This window comes from Culex quinquefasciatus, chromosome 2 (genome assembly GCF_015732765.1).
Source record: "Culex quinquefasciatus strain JHB chromosome 2, VPISU_Cqui_1.0_pri_paternal, whole genome shotgun sequence".
Lineage (NCBI taxonomy): Eukaryota > Metazoa > Arthropoda > Insecta > Diptera > Culicidae > Culex > Culex quinquefasciatus.
The window spans coordinates 216,005,513-216,018,983 of NC_051862.1; the positions used below are offsets into that span (position 1 = coordinate 216,005,513).

The 13,471-nt window shown below is 38.3% G+C and overlaps 1 protein-coding gene across 1 annotated transcript in view; it reads right to left on the reverse strand.

The window, feature by feature from the left end:
• The window catches only part of LOC6036013 (blastoderm-specific protein 25D), a 31,602-nt gene that overhangs the window by 6,215 nt on the left and 11,916 nt on the right, over positions 1-13,471 (reverse strand). The window contains exons 2-3 of the mRNA XM_038257324.1: positions 4,648-6,002; positions 542-2,037 (exon numbers count right to left, since the gene is read on the reverse strand). Of these exons, the coding sequence (XP_038113252.1) occupies positions 542-2,037; positions 4,648-6,002 (2,851 nt within the window). The remainder of the gene's footprint in view (positions 1-541; positions 2,038-4,647; positions 6,003-13,471) is intronic.

Genomic DNA, 13,471 nt, shown 5'->3' on the forward strand with positions numbered 1-13,471 from the left:
ATGTTTTTTTTTTTTTCATTTTCGCATTTTTTTCACAACCATCATAACCTTTAACTTTGTCGAAGATACCAGAATGGTCAGAAAATCGCTTTTCTAGATACGGGTTTTCGAAAGTTTTCAAAGCACTTTTGTAAGGATGGAAATAGCTCCTAAGTTCGTATGCAGACTTGTATGGAGAAACCAGTGATGGAATTGCTCACCCAACAATTCAAATTTGCTATTTGTCCTATTGTTTCCATTACTTATTTTCTTAAGCGTGTATAATGACCATAATGACAGACAAGAAGCAGTGAAGGGTGTGCCAATAAAATGTGCTAAGTATTTATAGTTATGCCATCACCAAGAAAAATACACCGTTGTTGTTTTGATTTTTGATTTTTTTTTTTGTAAATATAATAGAGATATAATTATGCTTTTGAACCATACAGAAAAATAAGGATATTTCTTTCTAAATTTCCACAACCACAACCAACTTAATTCATTCCAAAATACACACACCATATTCACACAAAACTTTAACAAACAACAACTCAATACTCACAGCATAGCCTCGGACGGATATTTGACCAGCTGTTCCAGTTCCAATATTCTACACCTAAACTTGTCCACCTCGTGCGACTTCTCCTCGAGCATTTGCTGGGCCTGTTGGAATTCCGCTTCCAAATCCAGATACTGCTGTTCCAGTACATCCTTTTCCTCGATCGGAGAAAGCCGTCCGTCCTCGCTCTTGCTGCTGCTGCCCCCGCCGACAGCCTGTCCGGCAAACTGCTCCTCGTACTCGGCCATCTTCTTCAGCAACTCGTTGAACTTGTCGTCGGCGATTCGTTGCTCTTCCTCGTACAGCTGCCGCTCCTCGTTCAGCTTCGACTGCCAGTAGTCTTCGCACGCTTCGTACTCCTTGCTGAGCTGTTCCATGCTCGCTTCCAACTCGTCACAGCGTGCCTTTATCTTCACCGGATCGACTGTTGTTTTCTTCGCCGTCGAATCAGACTCTTCACTCGCTTCCGTAGCACTTTCATCCGACGGTGTTTTCTTCTCTTCCAACTTCTTCTCCAGCTCCGCCACTCGGCCCTTCAACAACCGAATTTCTTCCTCCTTTCCACTGGACTCACTGACGATCGAATAATCCTGGGAAATCCCGGACGACGTAATTCCACTGTCCACCCTCATTCCCAGCTCCGACTGCAGCGCCATCCAGTCCCCGCTCGAGTCGGACTCGTTCTCCATCAGCTCGTTGCTACACTTGCGGAACTTGCCCAGCCGTGGACTCTCGTCCGAAAGGCGCGCCTTGCTCGGTGAATCGCCCTGTCGCTTCCTGGCGGCACTCGAGCTCTCCTCACCCGCGCCAACGTCCGCCGACGCCACCCCCGGTGAAGCTTCCAGCGAGCTGGTCCGGCTGATGCCACTTCGCTTCAGCTTAAACTTGGCCAGCTCCAGATTCAACGATTCGATTTCCGCCGTAAACTCGTCGTTCTTATCCCTCAGCTGGGTGTTTTCGTCCTGCAGAATCGAAATCTTCTCAATCAACTCCAGCACCTCCAGGTCGTCCTTGCGATCGAACCCGTCATCCAGATCATTCCGGTTGTTCTCCTCCAGCTCGGCAATGTCCTTGTTCAGCTTGATGTTCTTCTCAAGCAGCTCAGTCAGTTCCTTCACCAGATTTTCCTGCTCCGTTCGCAGCCCATCGTTTTCCTCCGACAGTCGACCCATCTCCGACTTGGACTTGCCATCTTCTGCCTCCAGCGCTTGGATGCGCTTTTCCAGAACCGCATTTGAACACGACAACTGTTCGCGCTCGTAAGCCAACTGCGAGGTTAGCTCCTTGACCGTTTCGTGGTGGCGTTGCTCCAGCAGACGAATCTTGGCCCGCGTAGAGTTCTCCAGCGAGTTGTGTCGTTCGTCCACTTCCTGGGCGAGCAGCGTGGCCCGGTGGTTGACCTCCTTGTTGTCGGAGTAGAGCTTCTTGTTTTCCTCGACCAGCTGGACGAAGGCTTGCCGCAGGGCGGCCACTTCGGCCTTGTGGAGCGCGAGGGAGGCCTGGAAGTGGAGGGAAAAGCAAAGCAAAACGTTAGTTTAGTTTGTTCATTGTTTCATTGTCAATAAATCATCATTGTCATACATCGCATAACAATGAAAATTTTGAAAAAAAAAATGGAAAACGTTTGATTTTGGTTTGCAGGACAATTTCAAAACAAAGACTATCATTTCAAAGAGTCAACATAATAAGTTTTAAACCATATCTCAGCAAACAATGGACGAATTAACAACGTCCGAACAAAAAATTGTTTTTTAATTAATTTTTTTTTTTCAGCTATGTGAAAATATTTATTGCAGTAGCGGTTTAGATTAAAATTACATAAAAAATTGAAAAAAAAAAAACATTTTGTCGAAAAAATTTACCAAAAAGTGAAACTTGAAAAGTGTGCATTTAATCATTTTTTTTTTTTTTGCAATGATCTAAAAAAATCGATCCTCAAAAATCACTAACTTTATCAAAAAAAATCATAACTTATCCGAAATAAAAAACATCCGGCATGCACTATACTTGCAACTTTTAGTCCACTTCCAATAAAAAAATAAATTATTTGAAAACAAAGACGGTAACACTATCAAAATGAAGTTTTTATAATAAGAGTGTATTTTTTAAAGTTGTTGGTTTTTATTGTTTAATTTTTTGTTCTAGTTCTATGCATTTAGCTTTCAGCTTTTATTTTTTAAGCATTTTAGTATTTTAGCGTTTTAGTATTTAAGTATTTTAGTATTTTAGTATTTTAGTATTTTAGTATTTTAGTATTTTAGTATTTTAGTATTTAAGTATTTTAGTATTTAAGTATTTTAGTATTTTAGTATTTTAGTATTTTAGTATTTTAGTATTTTAGTATTTTAGTATTTTAGTATTTTAGTATTTTAGTATTTTAGTATTTTAGTATTTTAGTATTTTAGTATTTTAGTACAGTACTTGTTCGGTAACTGGGCTGAGAACGTAGCCCAGTCACCGAATGCTGCTCGCTAACTGGGCTGAACGAAAAAATACGAGGGGACCACAGATGCATAATATTTTGCTGATAAAATATAAAAATAAAAGTTACTCAAATTTATTTACAATGCTCACTTTTGATATTTCTTTAATTGTGCCTTGAAATCAAATAAAAGTTTGAAAAAAACTTAATTTATTTATCGAACATGATTTTGCATCCATTAACCCCTCGGTCATTTCGGTTTATTTTGGTTTTTTGACGTTTGTCTGCTTTTTAACTGGGCTACGGCCCAGTTATCGAGCGCCCAGTTAAAAAGCAGCCCAGTTAAACAACGCCCAGTTACCGAACAACTGCTGTATTTTAGTATTTTAGTATTTTAGTATTTTAGTATTTTAGTATTTTAGTATTTTAGTATTTTAGTATTTTAGTATTTTAGTATTTTAGTATTTTAGTATTTTAGTATTTTAGTATTTTAGTATTTTAGTATTTTAGTATTTTAGTATTTTAGTATTTTAGTATTTTAGTATTTTAGTATTTTAGTATTTTAGTATTTTAGTATTTTAGTATTTTAGTATTTTAGTATTTTAGTATTTTAGTATTTTAGTATTTTAGTATTTTAGTATTTTAGTATTTTAGTATTTTAGTATTTTAGTATTTTAGTATTTTAGTATTTTAGTATTTTAGTATTTTAGTGTTTTAGTATTTTAGTATTTTAGTATTTTAGTATTTTAGTATTTTAGTATTTTAGTATTTTAGTATTTTAGTATTTTAGTATTTTAGTAGTTTAGTATTTTAGTGTCGGGACCGTGGTGTAGGGGTAAGCGTGATTGCCTCTCACCCAGTCGGCCTGGGTTCGATCCCAGACGGTCCCGGTGGCATTTTTCGAGACGAGATTTGTCTGATCACGCCTTCCGTCGGAAGGGAAGTAAATGTTGGTCCCGGACTAACCTAAAAAAGGTTAGTTCGTTAGCTCAGTCCAGGTGTAGGATTCGTCTCCCTGGGTCCTGCCTCGGTGAAGACGCTGGTAGGCAGTTGGACTAACAATCCAAAGGTCGTCAGTTCGAATCCCGGGGTGGATGGAAGCTAAGGTGTAAAAAGAGGTTTGCAATTGCCTCAACAATCAAGCCTTCGAACACCTAGTTTCGAGTAGGAATCTCGCAATCGAGAACGCCAAGGCAATGCTGTAGAGCGAATAATTTGATTTTTTTTTTTGAGTATTTTAGTATTTTAGTATTTTAGTATTTTAGTATTTTAGTATTTTAGTATTTTAGTATTTTAGTATTTTAGTATTTTACTATTTTAGTATTTTAGTATTTTAGTATTTTAGTATTTTAGTATTTTAGTATTTTAGTACTTTAGTATTTTAGATTTTTGGATTATATATTTTATGATCTTTAAATTTATTAGATTCATACATATTTTTTTATTTTAAGATTGTTAGATTTTAGTTTTTGAAATGAACTTGAAATAAAATTTGCATTGGGCTAACGTTGGTCACTAAATTAAAGGCTAAATGATCTTTACCGATCGATCTACCGCGTCAAAATGCACTCATAAACTCGACAAAAAATACTTCAAGCTCGCCTCCTACAAAACAACCCCGCGATCATCGCGTGGGTCGATCAACTGCGCCTGCACAAACATTGACACACAGCAAAAAAAAACTCACCCTCATAACAACCGACGTATCACTGCCATCGCCCAACCGCTGCTGCTCGTCATCGAGCGCCGCAACGAGATCCGCCACCTGCAACTCCTCCCCGTAGAATCCCATCTCGTGCAGCAGCTGGCGTGGTTCCGCAATGCCCGCTGACTCCCACATGTCCGCGATGATGGACGCCGCGAGGGAACCGATGTCGGCCGCCGCCGCCGACCAATCCGCCGGCATTCGCATCGTAAATCCGACCGTTTCTTCGACACTGTCGCGGTCTAGCTCCTGGTCCGCTCCACCACCACCGCCCGCGCCGACGACGACCTTGAAGTTGTCACTTTCGTCGAACAATGGTAGGCTGTCCTTGTCGGGGTGGGGGGTGTTGATGGGGAGAATGTCCGAATCACTTTGCAGCAGGGAGATGAACTCATCGAAGCTGATGCCCTCGATGGGTTGGAGGTTGAGTTTGAGGAATACTTCTTGGGCGGCGAGTCGCGCCGGGAGTTTCTGCAGGCCGACCCGTTCGCACACGACCTCGAGTTGGCTTTGGTTGAGGAGGTCACCGTGGCCGTTGCCGACGAGGGAGTCCCAGATTTCGCGCAGGTTCTCCGACAGCTTCATGAAGTAGATCTTCTTGTCGATCTTGTCGTGCTCCATGTTGAGCTGGTCGCGCGCGATTCGACTCTTGAAATCTGCCGGCCGTTGGCGGTGCGTCGGAAGTGAGGCGCAACGCTTGAGCCTACTTCCGCCCATCGGCGGGCGGCGCCGCTTCGAGCCGTGAATGTCGCTCTGCGATGCGGAACGCTGCACTTTGGAAGAACTTTTACCACCAGCTGTCGTGGATGAGGCTTCTTCGGTTGGTTCTTGTGGGGCGTCCCCTGGCAACGGTACCGATTCGTTGTCCGAGTTGCTAAAGTCCGACGACGTGTCGAAGCCGTTGCAGTCCTGGCGAGGTCGCGACCGCCGGCCGTACTTTTTCGTCCCCACCACAAACTTGGGCGAAACTTCCCGATCGGACGACTCTTCGTTGTCGTTGTCGGTCGTGTTGATGATCAGCTTGCTGGGCGTGGTCGTCACCGGCGTGGACGACGACGTTCCGAGCTCGTCCTCTCCCGATGGCACTATGCTGCTGCAGTTGCTGCTGACGACGTTCACGACGACCGACTCGGTAACAGGTTCCAACTTCTTTGACTCTGACTTGCGATGGTGATGATGCTGCTGCTGCTTCTGCTGTTGGTAGCTGTGATGTGAAGGTAGATGAAGATGCTTCGTTGTGTGCGGTGAGCTTATGGACGACGCTGAAGAGGTGCCACCACTGCTGCTGCTTGTGGGTGAACCTGTTGACACGATTTGTTGTTGACCATCGCTGGAATCTACAAGGAGAAAGAGAGAGGAGAGAAAAAAAACACGTTAGAATATCTAATGAGGAAGAAGATACCGTCGTAGCGCAATCAATTGGGGGAGAGCCTTACACAAAATGATTATCATTGTGATGACGAAACGCGGCCTTTGAAGGTGGCCCAGCGCAACCTGTGTGCGCGCGGTTCGTTCGTGACTGCACCCGGGTAGTTGCTCGAGCAAAATAATAGGTAAGACAAAAAAATAACCCGCTGTCGGTTGGTGGTCGATATTGGGTTGGCAATGGGGCAAACTAAGTAGTGTAGATATAACTAAAACTCACACCAGCGAAAACAACAACAACGACGACGACGACGCCGGTGAACAATTTAATTCAGAGCAGCAGCCTAAGCCAGACTAAGACTAGTTAAGCGGAGCGTCGGGAAGGGGGCTTTTTCGCACCTTCGCGAAGTTATAAGGTGCTTAGCGAGTCGTAGGTGGCGCGCGGTATTCGCGACTGCCGACGCTTGGAGGTTTGTTTTGGTTTGGATTAGGTTGAGCGAATTCGAGCTATTTGTAATTAATTTTTGTCATTTATTTGTAACATTTTATCACAATTTTCCTCAACTTTTAAAAAAGTTGTGAGCGGCAGATACAGAATTTCCAGCACATAAAACAAATCAAATTTTTTAATTATTCGTTTTCGTTTTCGTTTTACGGAGCAAGGTGGGGGACGCGGCCTCAAGTCAGTCCAAGTCCGGTTTCTTGTGGAAAATAGGGTAGTGGCCGAACTAGTATTGCATACCAAATGAACACCACCGGAAGATATAGAGGATCAGGAGGGGGAAGGTGAAAGAAAATTAGTGTAGGTGTGAGTAGTAAGAACTTGGATGACTTAAGCAGTTACGTTAATCTAAGTTTAACACTGAATAAAGGAAATCTGAAATTATGATTCAAAGTAAAAAGGCCCGGAAGAAATTAAATTATTAGTTAATTAAATAAGAAAATGTAAATAATCGGAGATTTATACAAAGGACACCTATGATGTATTTCAAATTTAAAGGAAATTAAAAAAAAACTGGAAACCGAAAGATGAAAACTAACTTGTCTATGGAATATAAACCTTGATGCATTTTTTTCTGGGCCCCGTCCTGTCGCGTCTGTCAGTAGTCTTATCGTACATTACAACTAGAAGCAGATGTGCAAATGAAATAGTACACTTCGACCAGTTTAACCATTGATTAAAGTCCAATCTATTATTTACGGAAAACAAACATTTATCAACAACCTAAACTAAACTTTCTGAAAGAAACTTGAATCTCAAACTCCCAAATGCCAAACATTCCTTTACCTTGTTTTTAACCCAATAAACATAACTGAACAGTTCATACTTTACAAGTTGAACACTCGTTGTTAAGACGACTATTTCCGTAGTAACAGTTCAATAGGGCGAATCTGCATTTGTAAACAAGCAGTCTATTCCCCTCTTACTTGACGTGAACTGTCACTTGAGCGAAACGGATAGACTGTCTGTCCACAAATTCAGACGCGCTCCATTGAACTGTTATTACGGATTTCGTGCCTTCCATTTCATTAGGGCACAGAAGCTCTGCAAACAAGAGTGTATCCCTATCATACATTATGTAAACTGTCATTTGAGTGAAAGATGCATCTCTGTTCACAAAAACCATGTGTCCCTTTGAAATGTTAGGCTCCATTTGATCGTCAAAACTCCAGTAGATCCTCGATTCGCAACAATGGTCGATACAACCATAATCCGAAAACCGTTAGTTCAACAGATTAACGAATTTTGTCCGATATCATTTCATTACTGATTGATCGAGACTCTATGGATTTTTTTGACTATTCCGAATGGTTAGCATACCACATAAATTGAAATCAGAGATTCTGAAAGCATTACTTAACTCACTTACACACAGATGGAGTCTGGAACTATTAAACAACCTAAAGTTACAAAAAAATACTAACTATTCTGAGTGCCTTGCAACACAACTAATTTATCAAAATACCAAATCCTAACCTAACACCCACTTTGAAAAAAAAACGAAAAAAATCACAATGCCTAGAAGAGGCCTCTCTTACTGTTTTGTGTAAGCGTTGCTGTGCTTTATGAATTTCTACCTAAGCTAACGACGTATCAAAAAGATTAAAACCTGTTCAAAGCAGATTTTACAAACAAGAATATTGAGATGCAAATAAAAAAAAATCAATATCTTGCAATTTTACATAGTACAATAGTTGTGATTTCTATCAACACAAGTATATAAATATAATATAAATGTGTGATATATATCAACATCGGAAACCATCTTTGCAAATAGCCCTGAAACGACGGCAACGTGTGGCTCCATCTCCAGGGAACAAACCAATTTTTTTAATTATTGGAAATAAATAATTGAAAAAAAAATAACCAATCAGGGAAACTAATTTATTTACGATACAGCACAAAAAAAAAACATAAAAAATCGGGCAAAGATATCAAGTGTATTCTCTGAATATTTGAATATGTTTTATAACGGGAAATATACTTATTCTAATCAAATACATATCTTCAGCATATGGAGAGTTTATTGCTTGATTAAAGCTCCAAACTAACTGTGTTGGGGTATAAACTTATAAGCTGCTCTGACAGTTTCCTATCGTTTGTCACTTCCACACCAATCGCTACTGAATACTCTCTCTTTCGCTTCCACTCTCTCACTCCAACCGGGCAGTACAGCGAATGGCTCAGAATAGACCGATTGCGATATGTCACTTAAGGGGTTACATACATGTGAAAAATCACAAAATTTCATATTACAGAAAATTTATTAAATCTACTTAAAAGATCATTTGCAATCAATCCTGAAAGTTTCATGAATATATTTTATGATTAAAGTAAGTTACAGACGAGTTAAGCTGAAAACTTTGCCATGCGCAAAGCGATCTGTCAAACTTTGCGAGCGTTTTTCTCTGAACACAGAGTTGATTTACGGGTGCCACGATATCTCGAGATGGGATGGACCAAATCGGCTGATTTGTGGTGAAAACTCGCAAGACATATACCGTGTGCATGACGAAGCCCGATTTTGAAATTTTGCATTTTAAAAAAATACAAAAATCGAAAACTTTTCATTTTTTATATGAAAATAGAAAAATATTTTTATCTTTTTTTAAAATAAACTTTTTGAAAATCGGCCTTCGTCATGGACACAGGACCGGTTTAATGAGTCTTCACCAAAATTTTGAGCCGATTTGGTCAATGCTGTGTTGAGATATCCTGGCACCCGTTTTTTTTTTTTTTTTGAAAATGCTGACTTCATATAGCTGTATCTCGGCAATTCTACAACCAAATGTCTTAAAATTTATTTTGTTAATTGTTGAAAATTTACATTTTAATGTCCTGAAAACAGTTTAAAAAAAGTTCAAGTTTGTGCTCAAACCAACCTCTGACATTTTTGCCGATTTACATGTATGTAGCCCCTTAAAGCTAATTGAAAATAGTGAAAATCGTGTTCGCTCGCGAATGGTTGCGCGCTCTAGTCTGCAAAGATTCGCTCGGCGATAAGTGAGTTATTTCTGACCTTTAAGCCAAAAATCAGAAACCTTGAAAAAAAAATAAAAATAAATAAATAAATAAATAAAAAGTCAGTTAAAAAAAAAACAAAGAGCAATTCTCTCAGCTTTCGGTCATTCGATTTTTTTTTTGTATTTTTTAATCCGACTGAAACTTTTTTGGTGCCTTTGGTAAGCCCAAAGAAGCCATTTTGCATCATTAGTTTGTCCATATAACTTTCCTTACAAATTTGACTTTCAACTTTCAACTTCATTTTTCGATGTAAAATCAAATTTGCAATCAAAAAGTACTTAAGTGAAATTTTGATAAAGTGCACCGTTTTCAAATTAAAGGTAACTTTTGTGAAAATATTAGCAATTTTAAATTAGTGCAAATGTTTGCCCCTTACTCTGACTTTTTTTTAAAGCGAAAAGTTCCAACATTAATCTTTAAAATTTCAATCTTTATTTATTTATGAAATAACTTTTTCTGTTGAAAAAATGCAAATGCTAATGGTATTATTTTATGAAAAATCATTGATTTATTTTCTTGTAATATATTTTATGCTACGATAAAAAAATGTACTGAAATCAATCCTGATTCTAATACCTAAACAAAATGTATATAATAATTAAACTATCCCAGAAATTAAAATATAGGAGGATCTTTTCGTGTTTGAATCAATGTAAAACTGAATACTACTTAAATACTTGAAAAAAAAAAACAAACTCACAACAACAAAATACTACTTTTTAAATTGCAAACAGTTTTTTCCGCAAAAAAAAAAACATATTTTCGCTAAGACTTTAATTGTTGGAAAACTATTGTTTGCAAACGGACTGTACTGCTGTAAAATACATTAAAATGTTGAAATTCTGGGTTGTTATTTAAATTTCTATATTCATTTTTATTTTTTGGCTCCCTAGTGCCGAGGGCTAAAAACTTTGTAAAATTTTGCATCGGCCTAATTTTATTTTTCGAAGGACTGTTAATTTTTAGGAGAGTACTTATTTTAATTTAAAACTTTTTCAATTTGAAGAAAATTGGAAAAAAATTAAAAAAAAAGAATTAAAGATCAATTGTTTGAAACAGAACAAAACCATAACAAAACATGTTTGAAAACTTGTTCTATTTATATTTCATCCTCATTCCCATTTCCCCCCATTCTTAAAAATGTGATAAATGAAAAACTATAAATAAAGTTTTAAAAGTACACAAATAAATTGTTAAAAACAGTTAAACAAAAAAAAGTTCGAAAACAGAAAAAAAATAAAATTACTCAAGAAAAAAGCACGACAACACAAATTTTCCTAGCCTGCCAGCAAATTTTTCAAGCACACCTTCTAATTGCTTAGAGCACCTCTTCGTGCGATTTCAGTACTTATAACTAAGCAGCAAACAACATCACAACCCCGCGCAACAAACCAACAACAAATTCGCATAGTAGGCGTCATCACCAACGCTGGTTGCAATCCCAGACTAAATGCGCTTGCTTGCTAGCTAGCTTCTAATCAACAATGCAACCATCAGCCACCACCGCCAAAGCCTACTATTTTTGGACTGCGTGTGTCCGATGACGTTCGATTGTCAATCAGCGAAACAATGAGCCACGGTAATTGATATTCCCAAATGGATCGGTGAGGTTTTTGAAATGAACAAAAAAATCTGCTAAACAGATAAGCTGATTGTTTGGGTAGAGAAAAAAAACTTGCAAGTAATTTAAAAAAGTTTTAACGCTTCCATAAATGCCAACATTTGCTTTGAAATTATCACAGACAAGTGGATTTTCTAGCTTCAATAATTTTGGTTAAAACAAATTTATCAGAAAGCGAGGATAACAATCCAATTGTCTATGACAAGCGCCGTTGATGGGTCGAGGCCGATAATCGCCTTCACACATAACTGCGTGAAATTTGTACAGCTTTAGAAACTGGCTCGTGCCATTAAACGGATGAACATCGTTTTTATTTTTTCTTTCGTTGTCTCTGACTAATGGAGACTTTTTTTCGCTCTCTTGACTGTTTTTTATTAGATATTCAACGGAGGAAGCACACACTCGGACGCCGGGAGAGTGGAAAAGATAAAGGCGTTACGTAATTTATGTGCGTAACCTACAAAATGCTATACGAATTATTGCAGTGTATTTTGTGTGTAGTGTGTATGTTTTGATGAGCTCGGTTTAGCAGCTGCAAAAAGTGAGACTTTTATGGATTGGGCCTTTTTCTTCACTTTGATTTATTTTACACATTTTTCTTGCTGTAAAAGTGTTGCATTTTGTATGAAAAAGAACCTCAATTCTTCAATGAGTTGCAACTTTCACCTTTTATAACGATGCCGTATTCTTTACACGTGACATCCGTTTGATGCAGTCAAACATTTGCCCTTCAAATATCTGACTTATCTTTTACGATTGTTGTTTTTTTTTTAATAAAAACAAATTATAGTAAAAAAAAATTTGAACAAATGAAAAGTTTCAAAAACCTAAATAAAACAAAATGCGAAGGGTATCGAACAAGGTAATTAAAATTTTGCCAGTCGTGTAAAAAAAACTAAGTGAATATAAAACTTTCAGGCCTCGGCAAGGCCACAATGAGCAGCCAAAGCAGTGAAATTTCCGCTTCAATGGGCTCTTGCACCAGACAATAATGCCACACACATATTGCCTGAGTACACTTGAAGAAAAGTATAATTAATAATATTTTTTGTTAATTTTTTTTAAATTTTAATCAATTAAAATCAATCGATTTTGTTGAAATTACCTCAAATTATATTTAATACAAATTTAGTTTTTTTTAGTGCTAAATTTGACCAACAACAACAATGACGATGCCGAGGACCAAGTTGCAAGTTGCATTTTGCCACTGATGCATCAATATAATAATATAAGGGAATAATGGGGGTTTGCTTTGAGTCATTCTGTGTATCGTGGTTTGATTTGGTTACAGCAGTATTCAGTAGGTAGCAGCAAGTGCCATGGCAATCACTCAAGCATCACTTTCCAAACAAACTGTCTTGATGGCGTGATTGCTCCCTTCAAATTGAATTTAAATTGTTTGTTGTAGTCTGCAATGCAGTTTAGAGCGGGGAGAAAGTAGGGAAGAATCAGTGAATTCTATCTGGGAATAGTCTAATATGAATTTCGATAAAATTTACTTGTTCTGAAATTTCGTTCAAAATATTGAAACTCCAGTAGGTTTACAGTGCAGAATGAAAGTATTTTTCAAATGGTTCAGCCGATGATCGCAACGCTTGCTTAGAGCGTATTCTAGACCTTATGCCTGCTCAAAAATCGTCCAACTCCAAACTAAACTTGTTTGAGGATACCGTGGAGATTTTCCCTTATCCCTTAAAAAAAGTGAAGCATCAACACTTCCTCAATCAGGTTCAGGTGGAATTGGTTCTATTCCCAATTATCAATTCCTAGGCAACTTGTGCATAGACAATCATCACATTACATGACGAAATCCAGTCTGCAATCACCGTCTTCTAGCAAAGCAATGGTTTTGTTTGTATTATTTACTATCACAATTAGGTAGAAGTTTTATTTAAACTATTCAAAGATAATTACAGAATATTACAACCGAATATTCCACCAATTTCCCAAGATGTCTTGAAACTCAACCCTAGCAATAAATCGTCCCCCGCCCTGCTCGGTAAACCTAAACCAAACGATTCTTAAAATAACTATCAATCTTCACAAAACACTACACTCAAACTGTCCCACTTCGAGGCCGCCGCCGCGTCGAGATTTGACTTAGCACCAAACCGACTCATCTTCTCAGATTCCCGCAGATTCCCGCCTCATCACCATATAGTTTGTGTCATCGTCGCGGCATGCACTAGTGGAATGCACTTTTTTTTTCGCCACCATTCTTCCTTCAAGAGTTCACTTTCATTTGAAGCCCCAACCCAGCAGTGACTCTCGCTTCCTCTATAATTATCATTTCG